Source organism: Aplysia californica, unplaced genomic scaffold (assembly GCF_000002075.1).
Source record: "Aplysia californica isolate F4 #8 unplaced genomic scaffold, AplCal3.0 scaffold00413, whole genome shotgun sequence".
NCBI classification, from domain to species: Eukaryota; Metazoa; Mollusca; class Gastropoda; order Aplysiida; family Aplysiidae; genus Aplysia; species Aplysia californica.
In genome coordinates, this window is record NW_004797683.1 from 485,869 (window position 1) to 499,163 (window position 13,295).

The 13,295-nt window shown below is 38.1% G+C and overlaps 1 protein-coding gene across 1 annotated transcript in view; it reads right to left on the bottom strand.

Moving 5' to 3' along the window:
• Positions 1 to 2,932: 2,932 nt before the first annotated feature.
• LOC101849947 (S-antigen protein) overlaps positions 2,933 to 13,295 on the bottom strand; it is a gene marked incomplete at its 3' end in the record, with an annotated part of 13,391 nt that continues 3,028 nt past the window's right edge. Inside the window, 7 exon segments of the mRNA XM_013085851.2 lie at positions 2,933 to 3,090; positions 4,139 to 4,282; positions 5,160 to 5,267; positions 5,653 to 5,763; positions 6,844 to 6,920; positions 7,424 to 7,744; positions 9,468 to 9,653. Coding sequence (XP_012941305.1) covers positions 2,933 to 3,090; positions 4,139 to 4,282; positions 5,160 to 5,267; positions 5,653 to 5,763; positions 6,844 to 6,920; positions 7,424 to 7,744; positions 9,468 to 9,653 — 1,105 coding nt within the window.

Consider the following 13,295-nt stretch of genomic DNA (forward strand, 5'->3'; position numbering starts at 1 on the left):
CGCAAATCAGAAACACAAAATTGCATATTTCATGCCATGTGTGATGTTGCCCCCCCTTTTGAGTACCAGATTAAGAAGTGAAAAATGTGTATGATTAATGCATTAAGGCTTCATTTTTTAAAAATATCCCAAAAGATCGCTACTTTAAGGGCTGCCGAATGACCAGAAGGTGTGTCCCTAATGGGTTAAGCACTCCTGTTTCAGCCACTATATTATAAGAAATCAGCTTTTAAGTGCACGGGTTTAGAACTCCAACAGACCTCACAGATCAATTTGCAGGAAAATCTAAAATAAGGTAACAGTCACATTCATTTTGTCCTAAAAATATTTTTCTAGCTATCACTTCTTCCTTTTGTTTCCACCTTTGAAGAGAGGCTTTTTCACTTTTCCCTGTTTTGCACTTTGTTTTGGGTCACCTCTTTTGGGCTTGCCTGTCTTTGCTTTCTGGCTAAATTTGACGGAGAATTTGCTGGGTTTTTTCTGCTCTGCCCTGCCTTTTGCCTGTTTCTGTACAGGGAATTTCTTGACATTTCTTCCACGTTTAGCCGCTGGTGCACCATCATCATCTCCTTTACGTTTTCTCTTTGTGGACTTTGAAAACATTTCTGAAACGCAAAGAAGAAAACAAGGTTAAGCTAAATTGACATATAAAGAACACTTCATTTTTCTGATCAAGCAGCTGAGTTTGAGCCCTTCAGCTTGATAAAAGCCAAAAAAAAAAAAACAACAGTTTATAGCAGGTATAAGATAGAATACTCTTTTTTATAAAACAGGGGAAGAGAGAAGGGTGTGTTTTTAAGTAGGTGTATGTTGGGGGGGGGGGGCATAGTCTTTAATATAGCAATAAATATGGCTCTTATCCGTAAATGAAAAAAAATGACTGTCAAATCGCAATCGGCAAAATGAATAAACATAACATTGTACAACATCAACCAAAGATCACAATGGGACCATTCTCTTATTCATGGCATTTCTAGAGGAAAAGAAAGGCATTAGCCCAATATCTATACAAGAAAACTAAATGGTCATTTCTAAATTTTGGTACATATGAGAAGAAGATCCAGAAAAAGGTTGATTGAGGGGTTAGGACACTTTAGAAGCTCACAATGTCCAGCTATAGGAGGCTTTCCAGTTTGCCAATGCCTGAATTTTCTACCTCCCCACAACATCCCATGGTCTAAGCAGTGAGTAAAGTATGAACATGATACAAATTCGAGTCCAATAAAAAAGACCAGATAGAAAAACGAGGCGGCAAACAGCCTCTTTCATAACACCCTATCACAAAGCATAAAGTGCTGGGTGCCAGCAGGCATAATTAGTAGCAAAGATGGCTTATTTTCTCACGTGTTTTTTTTTTTTACCCTCTAATTCCAAGTGCAGTTAAAACCTTGTTCTTAGTCTTCTCAGGCAAGAACAAAAAACTGAAGGTGTTCTGGGAACGTCAGAAGATACCTTGGCAGTTAAAGAAAAGAAACACCACCTCGACAGGATGCATATTCTTAGACATTTCCTACCCGAAAACTGAGAAAAATATATCAGTACAAACAAATTGTTCATGCTTTCTGAAGAATAAAGTGACACACTCAAAAACGTCCATTCATTGTGGTGTTGAAAAGTTTAGTGTAGATAATTGTAACTGTAAATGTATTACTCCGCCGTCAATACATTTTCGATAACTTGTGAGACAGGCAGCTTTAACCCTGCCTATCAGGGCCAGCCCAAGCTAAGAGGGATACAACATCCCAGCACACGGGATAAGATACTGGAGACAAAAATTTCCTACTAGAGAATCAAACTCTCATCTTTTGTATGCAATGGCAAAGAGCCCAACTATTATACTATAGCTACCGGTTTTACAATTATTATTGATCTTCCATGTGATCGGGCGGAGGATTTAAGAGACCAAAGAATTAAAAATCTGATATTGTAGTTATGCGTATGTATAGTATAAGGTTTTACGGCGCTCGCAACTGCTAAGGTCATATGAGCGCTTGTAGTTATGCTCTTACCTGGCTCGGGTTCCTCTCCAACCTCTTGCTTGTAGTATTTGAAGTCGTCCTCTGCAACAAAGGAATGAGACAGACAATATTACTGCTGTCCAAAAGCAGAGCAATGTATTTAAATTTTTCATGAGAAAAACTCGACGCTATTGTTGGGATAAGTAGTCACTTACACAGCTTTATCGCTTTGAAAAGTATTATTTCGGATGCAGATACGTGATTCTGCTTTTGATGGGAGAAGAACATGGGCAAGACAATTTTTTTTTTTTTAAACATTTTTTTTCTCATACTTCGCTCTGTCTAGGGTTAACAGATTAGCTCACATTAGACTTTTTAAAATGAAATTTATATCTACTGTCATTACCTCCCTCCTTTTTTGTGTTCGTAACTCTCTTGTAAGATCTCTAATCTTCAACACTTATATGATCTAATTGTGTAGCAAGAAATAAGTCTACTCCACACCAAAATTAAGAGAAAAAATTGGACATGCCAGTGTCAACTGTGATTAAACTAGTCATACATAAAGCAAATGCCCTCCCTTCAACTGAAAACAAATGACAAAATCATCACTTTGAATTCCAGAAGCAAGGGTTATCTTCTTAGGAGCATGTACAACCTCTGAAACACAGCGTCTTTTCTGACTGTTACTTCCCATCAGCTTTCACAATGCTCCTCTTGTCCTTGATTTAATCGCTGGTTGACCAAACGTCACACTGAGTGACGTAATTTGTCTTTGTTTTGTTTGATGGGGGTTTTTTTAAGGTAAGACCTTTGCTTAAAGCCTACTTTCATGGAGCTGGACAGAAGGCCCAGGGCCCAGCTGTTGCTGGATCCAAAACAACAACAACAAGAACATAAAGCCTACTTTCATATTAAAAAGCACTAACCCGAATCACTGGAATCATGTGCAACATTTTCTTCAACATCTTCATTCTCCTCCTCCTCCTCATCATCATTATCATCATCATTGCCTGTCTCCAGCTTCTTTCGCTCCATTCCTTCTACCGTCTTCCTGATCTGCTCCTCTTTCGCCTCTTTCTTTTTATTCACATTGGCCTCTTGACGCTGCTTTCGGGCCAGTTTCTCTTTCCTGAAAAAAAAAATAAGAGTAATCCATTCAAATTAGTTCATTCACTGATGTCCAAAATAGAAATTTTAAGAGAAAAATGTGATCCAAATATAAATCTTTAAAAAAAAAAAATCCAGCATGCGTCAGTCAAACACATGTGTCACGGCTTAGTGGAATCAGGTGCTCATCAATTTTCGGGCAAATGGCGTTATTGCTATCACCTTAAAACTTGGTCTTGCTCTTTATTTTTTTTAAATAACCATCTATCTTGAATAGAAGTCAAGATATTTTTTACTGAAGGAGGTGGGGGTCGCCTGGTGTTAGAAGTAAAATTAGAACCTAACGAGAAAATGGCAGCCACAGTTTGGCGACTTTCAAAGCTTCAGTATTCTTGAAAATTGCATTCACATTTTTGTGCTTTCATAATGCTGTTGGATTTTACAATATTTCTCTTGTCCTCATTCAATCATTGGTTCATTATACCTCACATTATACAAGTATAACTTGTCTCTTGTTCCTTTTTTTTCAGGGAAAGTCCTACACATGTATCCAACTCATATATTAATACTCTATATAAAAACATACAGCAGAGTACATGATGGACTTTTGCAGCAACCACTTTGCATGCTCCTGTGCTCTCAATTCTAACAGCCACCTTCTTGAGGCCCTCTGCATGATCTAATTTTTAAGGGATATAATCCACAAATCACAAAACAACATTTTAGGTCACAACCACCAAAATATTGTAGCCTGTGCTGCCGCAGGCTGACTAACGCCTTTTTTTGTATTCACAGCAATTTCGAAATAAAGAGGATTTTTGCCAGCGTAACCATTTTAAAAAGGCGTTCTTCGGAAGTTTGAATTCTAATCTATTCAAAAACTAGTTACAGTTTCACTTTGATTTTTTTCACACTAGTGGGGTCAGGCTTTCGACTTAGCAAATAAATTTAAAATGTTTTTTTCAATAAAAATTTGCCGCCAAAAATGAAAAAGGCGTTCTGTCAGCTTTCAGCAGTATGTTCCCCAATACATGCTTTACATCTACAATGTGTGCGGCAGCAGCACTTACTTCTTATTCAGCTTTATTGCTTTCAAAGCTTCCACTTCCTCTGGTGTTTTCTGCACTAAAGCGTGGAACAAAATGTTGCCTCCCTCGAAGCCCTCTTCAATCTTGATGAGCTGCAGACTTAGTCGGGGTCCAATCTCCTTCAACCTTAGAAAAGGAAGGGAAAAAAAAAGAATTAGTAACAACTTTTTCTCTCTTTTCTTTTTTTTTAGTAAGAGTTTAACAGCACTTGCAACACGATAAGGTCATATAAGTGTCGAAGATTAGGTGTTATAGGAGGGTAACAAACACTTTTTAAAAAAGAGGACAGATAAGGACAACTGATGTACGACAGGAAAGAAGGAGCAAACCACAAGGCACCAAAGCACCGGTAAACCTTCCACGATTTCTGTCCTTATCGGTACAAATTCCAAAGAAGTACATATTGGTGATTGACATAAATCATCACTTGTGAAAAACAATTTAAAAAAAAAAAAAAATTTACAGGCAACAGAAAATAACAAAACAAGAACAGCAAGATGAATAACAACCAAGTTTTTTTAAATTTAAAAGCCAATTTTTTTTTCTCCGGAGTAAAAAACCATGTAAATTTGTATTGTACTGTGCAAAGCACATTGAGCATTTGCAGAGTGGAGAAGCTTTATATAAAAAGAAAGCATTCGCTGTTATCACTTTTATAAAAAACAAGCACAAACTTCACTGAAAACAAGCCCCAAACACATCCGAGAAAATGTTCGCGTGTCATTGGGCACAACAGTTTCCAGATTGACTTGACAAAGACAAAATGAGGAAAGACCAAAATACAAATTGTGAAAAAAATAGATTAGCAAAGTTATCTGACTACGAGTCCCTTGCTAATATAGTCAAACCTGTTCAATATAGGGGGGGAGGGAGGGGCGCACTAGGAAGGAAGTGGGCAGTGGTCATTTGAAACAGGTGATTGTCTAGGACAGCTAGTCACTAGAGCAGATTCGGCTGTACTTGAAAACAGAGGAACCTTGGGACAATAGGGCAAAACTTTTACCTGATAGCATTTGTGGCATTCCGGGCTACTCCTCTGTCTTTGATCTTCTGTGACACCGTCACCTGACTATGGGGACCATCTTGTTCCCCTTCACTGTCGGACATTCCTCTAAAGAACAAATAATAAAAGAAAAACTTATTATGAGGAATGGCTGACTATTTGCTTCAAGATTTATCAGCAAAATAACATTTTATTTAAAGCATAAGTTACAATTTTAAAATCACTATCCAGAAACTAATCTGTTTTAAAAAAGACAAGTAGACATTTAGAAGGAAAAAAATGGCTAAAAGACAATGCAATTCATATTATTATTACTATTATTATTATTATGATCATCATCATTATTACAATAACAACAGAAATTGGCAGCTTTATCTTTCCATTAATTTTGAGATAAAACTTATTTCCCATTTTACCTGCAAAGACGTCTCCTACTCAGATCTAGTCTGAAACTTGCAAAGCAAACAAAAACTATTATCATAGTTACACTTACCTATCCAAGAAAACATCTGCAATGTCTTCATGGTTACTCATATCTGGAAGTTTGGGCCTCATCAGTTTCTTCATGGCTCGACTTATTCCAGTGGGAACAACTTTCATTGTGCTGAGGAAAATACACACGTCAGAGACAAAAGAACAAATCATCGGCCACCTGTTCAGATGTCCTAATCTGCAGTATCAGTTGCAACTGCTTGGGAAACATTTTGCCAGAATTAAAATTCTAAACGCTGAAAAAAAAAAAAAAACAAGAAAAGACATAAATATCTAGGTGCAATTCTTTTAAAAACAGAAGTTTTTCTATCTAAGACATAAAAAAATCTAGGTGCAAATCTTTTTAAAAAAAACAAGTTTTCCTCTACCCTGAAAATTGTTGCTTTTTGGATTTAAAACAGTTGAACAGCTTGCCAATGAAATACCAACAAATAATCATCTTTAACATGTGAAAGAGGGCAACCTCAAGCAGCAAAGTAGACGTAAGTAACACCCGTCTTCAAAACAATGCTAACATTCTCCACATGATTCTTCTGCTTCTTCTGCTCCCGTAAATTTGCCATCCGCTGGGTCGTCTGTGACAGATGACAACAAATCTCCTCCAATCTTCTAGGCTCTCTGCTTTCCTCAGTGAGTCCCGCAGCTCCATGGCTGTCCATTCTCGGATGTTATCCTCCCATTTCTTCTTCTGTCTGCCTCTCCACATAACACTCAGGGCAAAATAAATCACAAGTTTCCAAAATACTGAGGAGTTGTCTTTCACTTTCTTAAAACAAAATGTAGTTCCGCTTCTTTTTTTCCATTTAGCTCTTAAAAGAGGCTGCATCTTTAAACGTCATCGATAACCTCTTGAGCTTTTCTTTAACACAGAGCAAATTTGAACATTTCAAAATCTGGAATTCCAAGATGCTTACCTTTGTAGATGAGGAAAAAGTATGAAGAAAGTACAAATTGTGGTCATGGATCTGCTTCCTTTTTACTACTACTGGAAGCCCACTGAGTACTTGATTTACCACCACTGAAGGGGTAAATCATGAATGCTCTTGCTCATTCAAAATAGCATCTAGAAATCATTCTCCAGGGAACCAAAAATACATTATAAGCGTCCAGTGTGGAGCAATGAAAAACGTATTTGAAACATGAAAAGTGTTCTCAATATTATACTAAAAGCCTTGCAACAACAAAAACTTACAAATGACGAATCTCCACTGTTTTTGTGTCCTTGTCGTAATTCACTAGCACTGTTCTTCTCATGTTGTTCAACTTCACCTGAGGACAAAAGGCCAAAGAAATGCAAAACTTAGAATATGACTTTAGTGAAAGACTCATTTTCATATCGATACGAAAAAAAAAAAAAAACAGCAAAAATTCAGACTTCTACAAAAGAAACCAACTTTCTACAATTTTCCTTTTCTGAATAACCACAAAGGGGGTACAAAAAACTTTTCTGAGCACTTTCATGCATGGTGACACAGCATCACAACAATAAAAGCTACAAATACCTTCTAATTTTACAGCACCTTGATGTTCAATATAATCAAAAGCTAGTTCTGAAAGAAAAAAAAGCTCCAAGTTTAAGCAAGAGCAAACATGAGAAACAGTTGATCCTGCTCTAACAACCACTCCCCACTTCACCTTTTGTGGGGGTTTTATTATTATTATGACACTTTCCAAGACAACTTCTCTCCTAACCAATAGGCGGTCGTCTTGGACATGCTTGACAGTATTTTGTAACAGACCACGAAAACTTTTCTGATTTCGACTTCACTCACAGTATTTGGGTTGATGGAAGGAAACATGTTCTTGAACGTCACATTCATCAATTTATTCTCCATCGAGTCCGCCGGAATATTGGTCACCATCACCGCGTGGTTGTTGAACAACTTGGACTCCACATCCGGATGCTTCTGGAAAGACAAGACATCCCGGGAAAGGGAGTACTCGCAGACCTTGAACGTGAGGGTTGGCCCCCTCGGGACACAGATGAGCTTCATGTACGTGGCAATGTCTGTCTTTGTGAACACAATGAAGTGAGAAACGTGCATGGGTCCTGCTATCGTCAAGAAATCTTTCATCACGTTCCTCTTCCTCACCTGTAGAATAAAATGAAGGTGTTAAATCATTTCAACTTGTTCACATATAACAGCATTATCAACACGAAGAAGTCTTTTGTACCACTCAAAACAGATAAAAATAAATGAAAGTCAAACTTTACCCAATGGCCCCTTGAGTATGCCTAAGCATGACTACCTTTACTTTCTGAGCACCCAACACATGCCTTAGCCAGCACAGGCCCAGTACACCCACCCACAGCAGCAGGGTTAAAAAGAGAAGGAGAAGGCTTCAATGAAGCATCCACCAAGTGGCCACATTTAAGTTATTACTCAAATACTGCCTCTGACAATCATGAAATATGACCAATATAAATGACTTTCATTCTAATGAACAACAAAAATACACATCAGACATAAAATATGCCACTGTTTTGCTTCAGTTGTAGATTACATAACATGCTATTGTGAAAAAAGCGGGATGTAAAATATTGCCTTCCGATGTGTCCTACCCATTCACCTGAAAGCAAAATTTGATGTACAAAGTAACATTCCCATAACATTGAAAAATGAGTTGTCAAAACACAGTAGCAAATAAAAAAGAGACAAATATATCCGTTTTCCCTTTCCCAGATCGTTCTAGACTCAACACATGTCATAATTTTTCTTCTTTTCTGAAACAATTCTTTTACTGTCATGCTAGTAGTTTTAAAATAAATTCAGTCATTTAAAAACATGACTCAAAGACAGTATGTTAAAAGAGAGTAATTGATTTTATCTCTAGGGTCTAGTCAAAAATATTCAGATAAAAAAACACTCAAACAATTAAGGACTTAACAGGAAATCCGATACTCTGACCCTTTTCGCTTCAATTTATATAATATATGGTATTTTTCAATATAAGTCATTCTAAGCATCAAAATACGAAAGATCTTAAAAGCCTGTAAACTGCATCAAATCTGCATGACATTGTTATCGGCTTCCAATTTTGTTGATGATATGTCACAATTTACCATGCCTTTCATATTTTGCTACAAATGCCTCAGGCTTCCTTAGTTGTCAAAAAGCAAATTCACCTTTTCACACAATTTCTGTCTTTTAAGTTCTGAAGACTAAAATGTAGTCACTTTTAAAAACTTTCCTCTCCCTCTGATTTTTTCAGCGATTCTTTGCTAAAAATGCATGATGTTTTTATTCAAGCCTCTATATTTTTTTCCAGAACTGCTGTGTCATGTTTGTACTGCCAAAGTGTGAGACTAAGTATGCACCTGGGGACCACAATGCAGAATCAACAGAGCTGTAAGCTATAAACATTCATGAAATATTTAAGATTGCAGATTTTCACCTTTGGTTATTTTGGCAACCAAATGTAAAACAAAATTTTAACACTTTCTCACAAAAGAACATTTATGCAGTTTGGTTGTTTTCATTCCAAATTGTACATTATTTGCACCTGTGAGGAATATAATATAACCACTATGAAAATGAAATCAAACAGATTGAAATACATATCCTATAAACTCAGACCTGGGCATAATAAATAGATATATTCGAGACAACCTTATGATTCAATTGAGCATTGTGGTACTAGGGCACTCAAAAAGAAGAACTACAACCACAAAAAAAAAGTTGCCAAGTCAAACACCAGTTGAAAATTCATGTACACAGTAGCTTTTGTTAAGAAGATGGAAACTCACCTCGGCACAATGAAGAGTGCTTTTTTTATAATTCACAATTACTTTTCAAAATCCTCATTTTTACTCACTTTCAGTCTGGAAGCTGTGAAGGGTTCCATGATTTTTCTTGTGTCTGAAACAAGCTCTTTTACTGTTTTACCAACATGACCACGATGGAAGACAAATGAATGTGGTGCCTTTGAGAACCGTTCATCTCTGTCATCTCCAGTCTCGTTAACTTTTGCATTGCGGGCAGCCCTCCCTTTTCCTTTTCCCTGGAATAAAAAGACAAGAAATTGTTTTAAAGCAAACTTATGTTTGTGACCCAAAGTGGCACGCACCATTCCACACCGATGCGACTGAATGTAAAATCTTTGACACTCTACTACTAATGCAACACAAATAAGCCCTGCTGCAATCACTAAGGGTTAGGTTAAGAATCAGGAAGTTATAATAATATATAATAATTGCATTCTCATTCACAATAGCTTACAATATCAAGTGCTACTTGTGAGCGTACGTGTCTTTATGAGAATGTGTGTGTGTGTGTGTGTAAGTGTGTGCATGTGTGTGTGCACACGCATGTACGTACGAACATAAACATCAGGCCTATACTATGTAGTTAGGCCTTAGTCTTAATGTCATTCACATTTACACAACAATTTTATCAAAATCAACCCGATATCAACATAAGTGTGCACATGTCTGTGAGCGTTGACTTTTGTTAGTGTGCAAGTAAGCAGTAATAACAAGTGGCACTTTTTCAGTAGTTCCTACTCTGCTTAATTGGGCCTAGATCATGATCTATTATACGAGATGTTCGATGCGCGGCGAGCGAGAGATATCAAACTTAACTGCAAAACATCAAATTATGATAAAATTCAGGGGGGGCAAACCCCCATACACTTGGGGCCAAAACCGACAAATAATAATTGGGGGGTGGGAACTACCGAAAAAGCGCCTATCAAGTAACTAGTCTACACACTAAACCACTCACTAGTCTAGTGTAGCACTAGAATCTAGATCTAGACTAGTCGAACTTTGACTTTGAATTTCCACAATTCATTTTAAGTTCAAGATGCTACACTGTCAGAGATTTGATAATCACGAGTACTTAATCTATGAAATAGAATTAGTTGGAACACTATGTTAGCGGTCAGAGAAGAGACCATCTTTTGTAAGACATCCTTGAATTACAGGATCGCCCACGGCCCATCAGCATCACTAAGGTGGCACTGTGACACAAGCGGATATTTTAGTTAGAGAATGTTAGGAGTACGCCATTAACCAATATTTACAGTAACAGCCATCTTGTTTGACGTAGTCTTGGTAAGATTGAATTTCGGAGGACCCAACACAGAACGAAGCCGGAACTACTTTTGAGCCTCGCTGTGCAATGGTCCGTTCTTAGGTTATTGTTTTGCACTTATAAATAATAAATGTGTGGTTTTTTTAATTATTATTGTTGCAAGCCTCCCTGAAACCCCCCACTGTTGTTATGGCAAGTGCGCATTAATACATGATGTAAACACGGTGGGTCCACCAAAGTTCAATTCAGCCCTATTCTTTAACATACATAATATAATGAGCATTATCATTTATATATATATACAACACTTTGCTAAAATGAAAAAAAAGCTTTCTTTTTTTACTCCACATTTTTTTTACAGATAAGAGAGCGAGACAGTAGGTCTAGAACTTCTTTTGTCTTTTGTCAGAATGAAGAACATTATTTTATGACACAAACAAGATGGCTATTACTATAAATATCGGCCAATGGCGTACTAGACAGAGTGAAGTGGACGTCCATGATCGACCAGGCCAGTCGGCAAGGCACCGGATGACGATGAATGGCGTACGGTTCTCTAACTAGGGGCAACTTTGACAGCCTCAACCCAGACTTGGCTTTTGAGAATCATTTCACCCCTGTGTCGTGGAATTATTAAAGCTCACTTTTATTCGTTGCACATTTGATTCTATTTAAATATAAAATTTGGGCTTCCTAGGCTTCCCTTTTTAGTCTGAAAGCTCCAGAAAACACCCATCCAAATTCGGCGCTCCGTCGCAGCGTACTTTTAGCTCTTGAAGATAAAAATCGGTACTTCACCCGTCACTTACTTTCTTTTATACACGCTTGTTTTCTTGCTTCAAAATATTCATCAGTTATGGAATCCTGTTATAAAGAGAGGGTGGGGACCCGTGCGAAATGTCCTTTATAGCAGGATTCTCGTTGTAAGGGATCCAGTAATAAATTCAAGTGAATTATAGTAAAGTAGGCCAAGTCTATGAGTTTGGTGTATGTATTCCTTTTTGTATTTCCCCTGATGATGATTTTGTTCAACATGATCTCTAGGTCTAGCTTGATCAAAAATCGAATCAGGTTTCTTTCTCTAACAAGCAATGTTGACAGCTCTGCGTTGGCGATCAGAAAGAAGGGGCTCTGGCTCTAGGCTAACTCGCCCGCTGTGTTGTCCCCCACCCCACCACACTCTGTGGTGCGTTGCATCTGCTTGCCCTTGTGTCACATTCACTCCATCTATCACAGAATTGTGACTTATCCATCCCGCATAAGAGAAGTGAGAGGCATGTTAGTGGTAGGCCTAGATAATCTAGACTTGGCTGGCCTATCACAAGATGCATTCTGCTCGTCTGCGCATGCAACACCCTCCCCACTCATTCGCCCCGGCCTTCATTGTTGGTTCGTGTGGGCTCTCCAATTCTTTGTTTCGCTGGATCACCAACAACTTTCTCAACTGGCGAGGATTTATGTTTAATTTGTCTGTGCGCTGTGCACAGCAGCAGCAATATTTCGTTATAACCGACTCGCAGGACTCTGATTGCATAATAGCAGTATTTTATTTACAAAGATAAAGAAGGGGAAAAAAAAGGGTTTTAGAATAGTGTCTTCAGAACAGACTTTTGTTCAGGACTCGTAAGTGGACTCCACTGTATATGAATTTACATGAATTTGTTCAAAAAGATGGGCTAAGGTATTGGGGATAGGTGCAAATTCGACATGGCGAAATGGGGCAACTTCGACAGGGGGTGGGACAATTTCCACCTTTCAGCTTCATAAACAGAATCACCTTTAACAAAGTATCACATTTCAGTTTAATCTTGTTTGTATTATTATTGTCATTTTCATCTTGGATCCAAATTCCTTGACCAGTCAGATACAAACTAGCAGAAATTTAGACTTATTACACTCGATCTAGACTGCTCAACTGTCGCACTTTCAGAGCTAAATGTGTATGTGTGTCTGTGTGTGTGTGTGTGTGTGTGCGTATGTGTGCGAGAGAGAGAGAGAGAGAGAGAGAGAGAGAGAGAGAGAGAGAGAGAGAGAGAGAGAGAGAGAGAAAGAGAGTGTATCATGTGTGTGTGTGCCTGTGTGCACGTATGATCTGAGTGAGTCTCTTCGTGTGTGCATGCGCTCGGAGAATCGGGTAGAGGGGGTGGCGAAGAAAGAGAAGGACAAGGGGAGAGAGAGAGAGATAGACAGAGAATTCAGCAGAGAGGAGTTAAGAGAGAGAGAGAGAGAGAGAGAGAGAGAGAGAAAGAGACAAGAGAGAGAGAGGGGGGGAGGTACAATATAAGTTCAAGTTAAATTAAGAACCCAGTAGGCCTACTGTTGAAGATATCCGCCCCCTGTCAAAGTTGCCCACAGCCCCTGCCAGTACTGTCACAGGCTATGCCAAAGTTGCCTCATGCCGGGGTCAAATTTGCAACAACCCCTTAGCAATGACCACGAAAAACCTTTTTTTGCCAGAAAGTGTTTGCAAATAGGTGCATTTTGTAGCTTTATCTTCACTGAGCATGGAACTTTTTGAATTTTAAAAATCCATCAGTAAACAAAAAAGTTACGGATTTTTTAATCAATTAATTTCTGGTACACTTTTATATAATGAAAAACCCCCAAA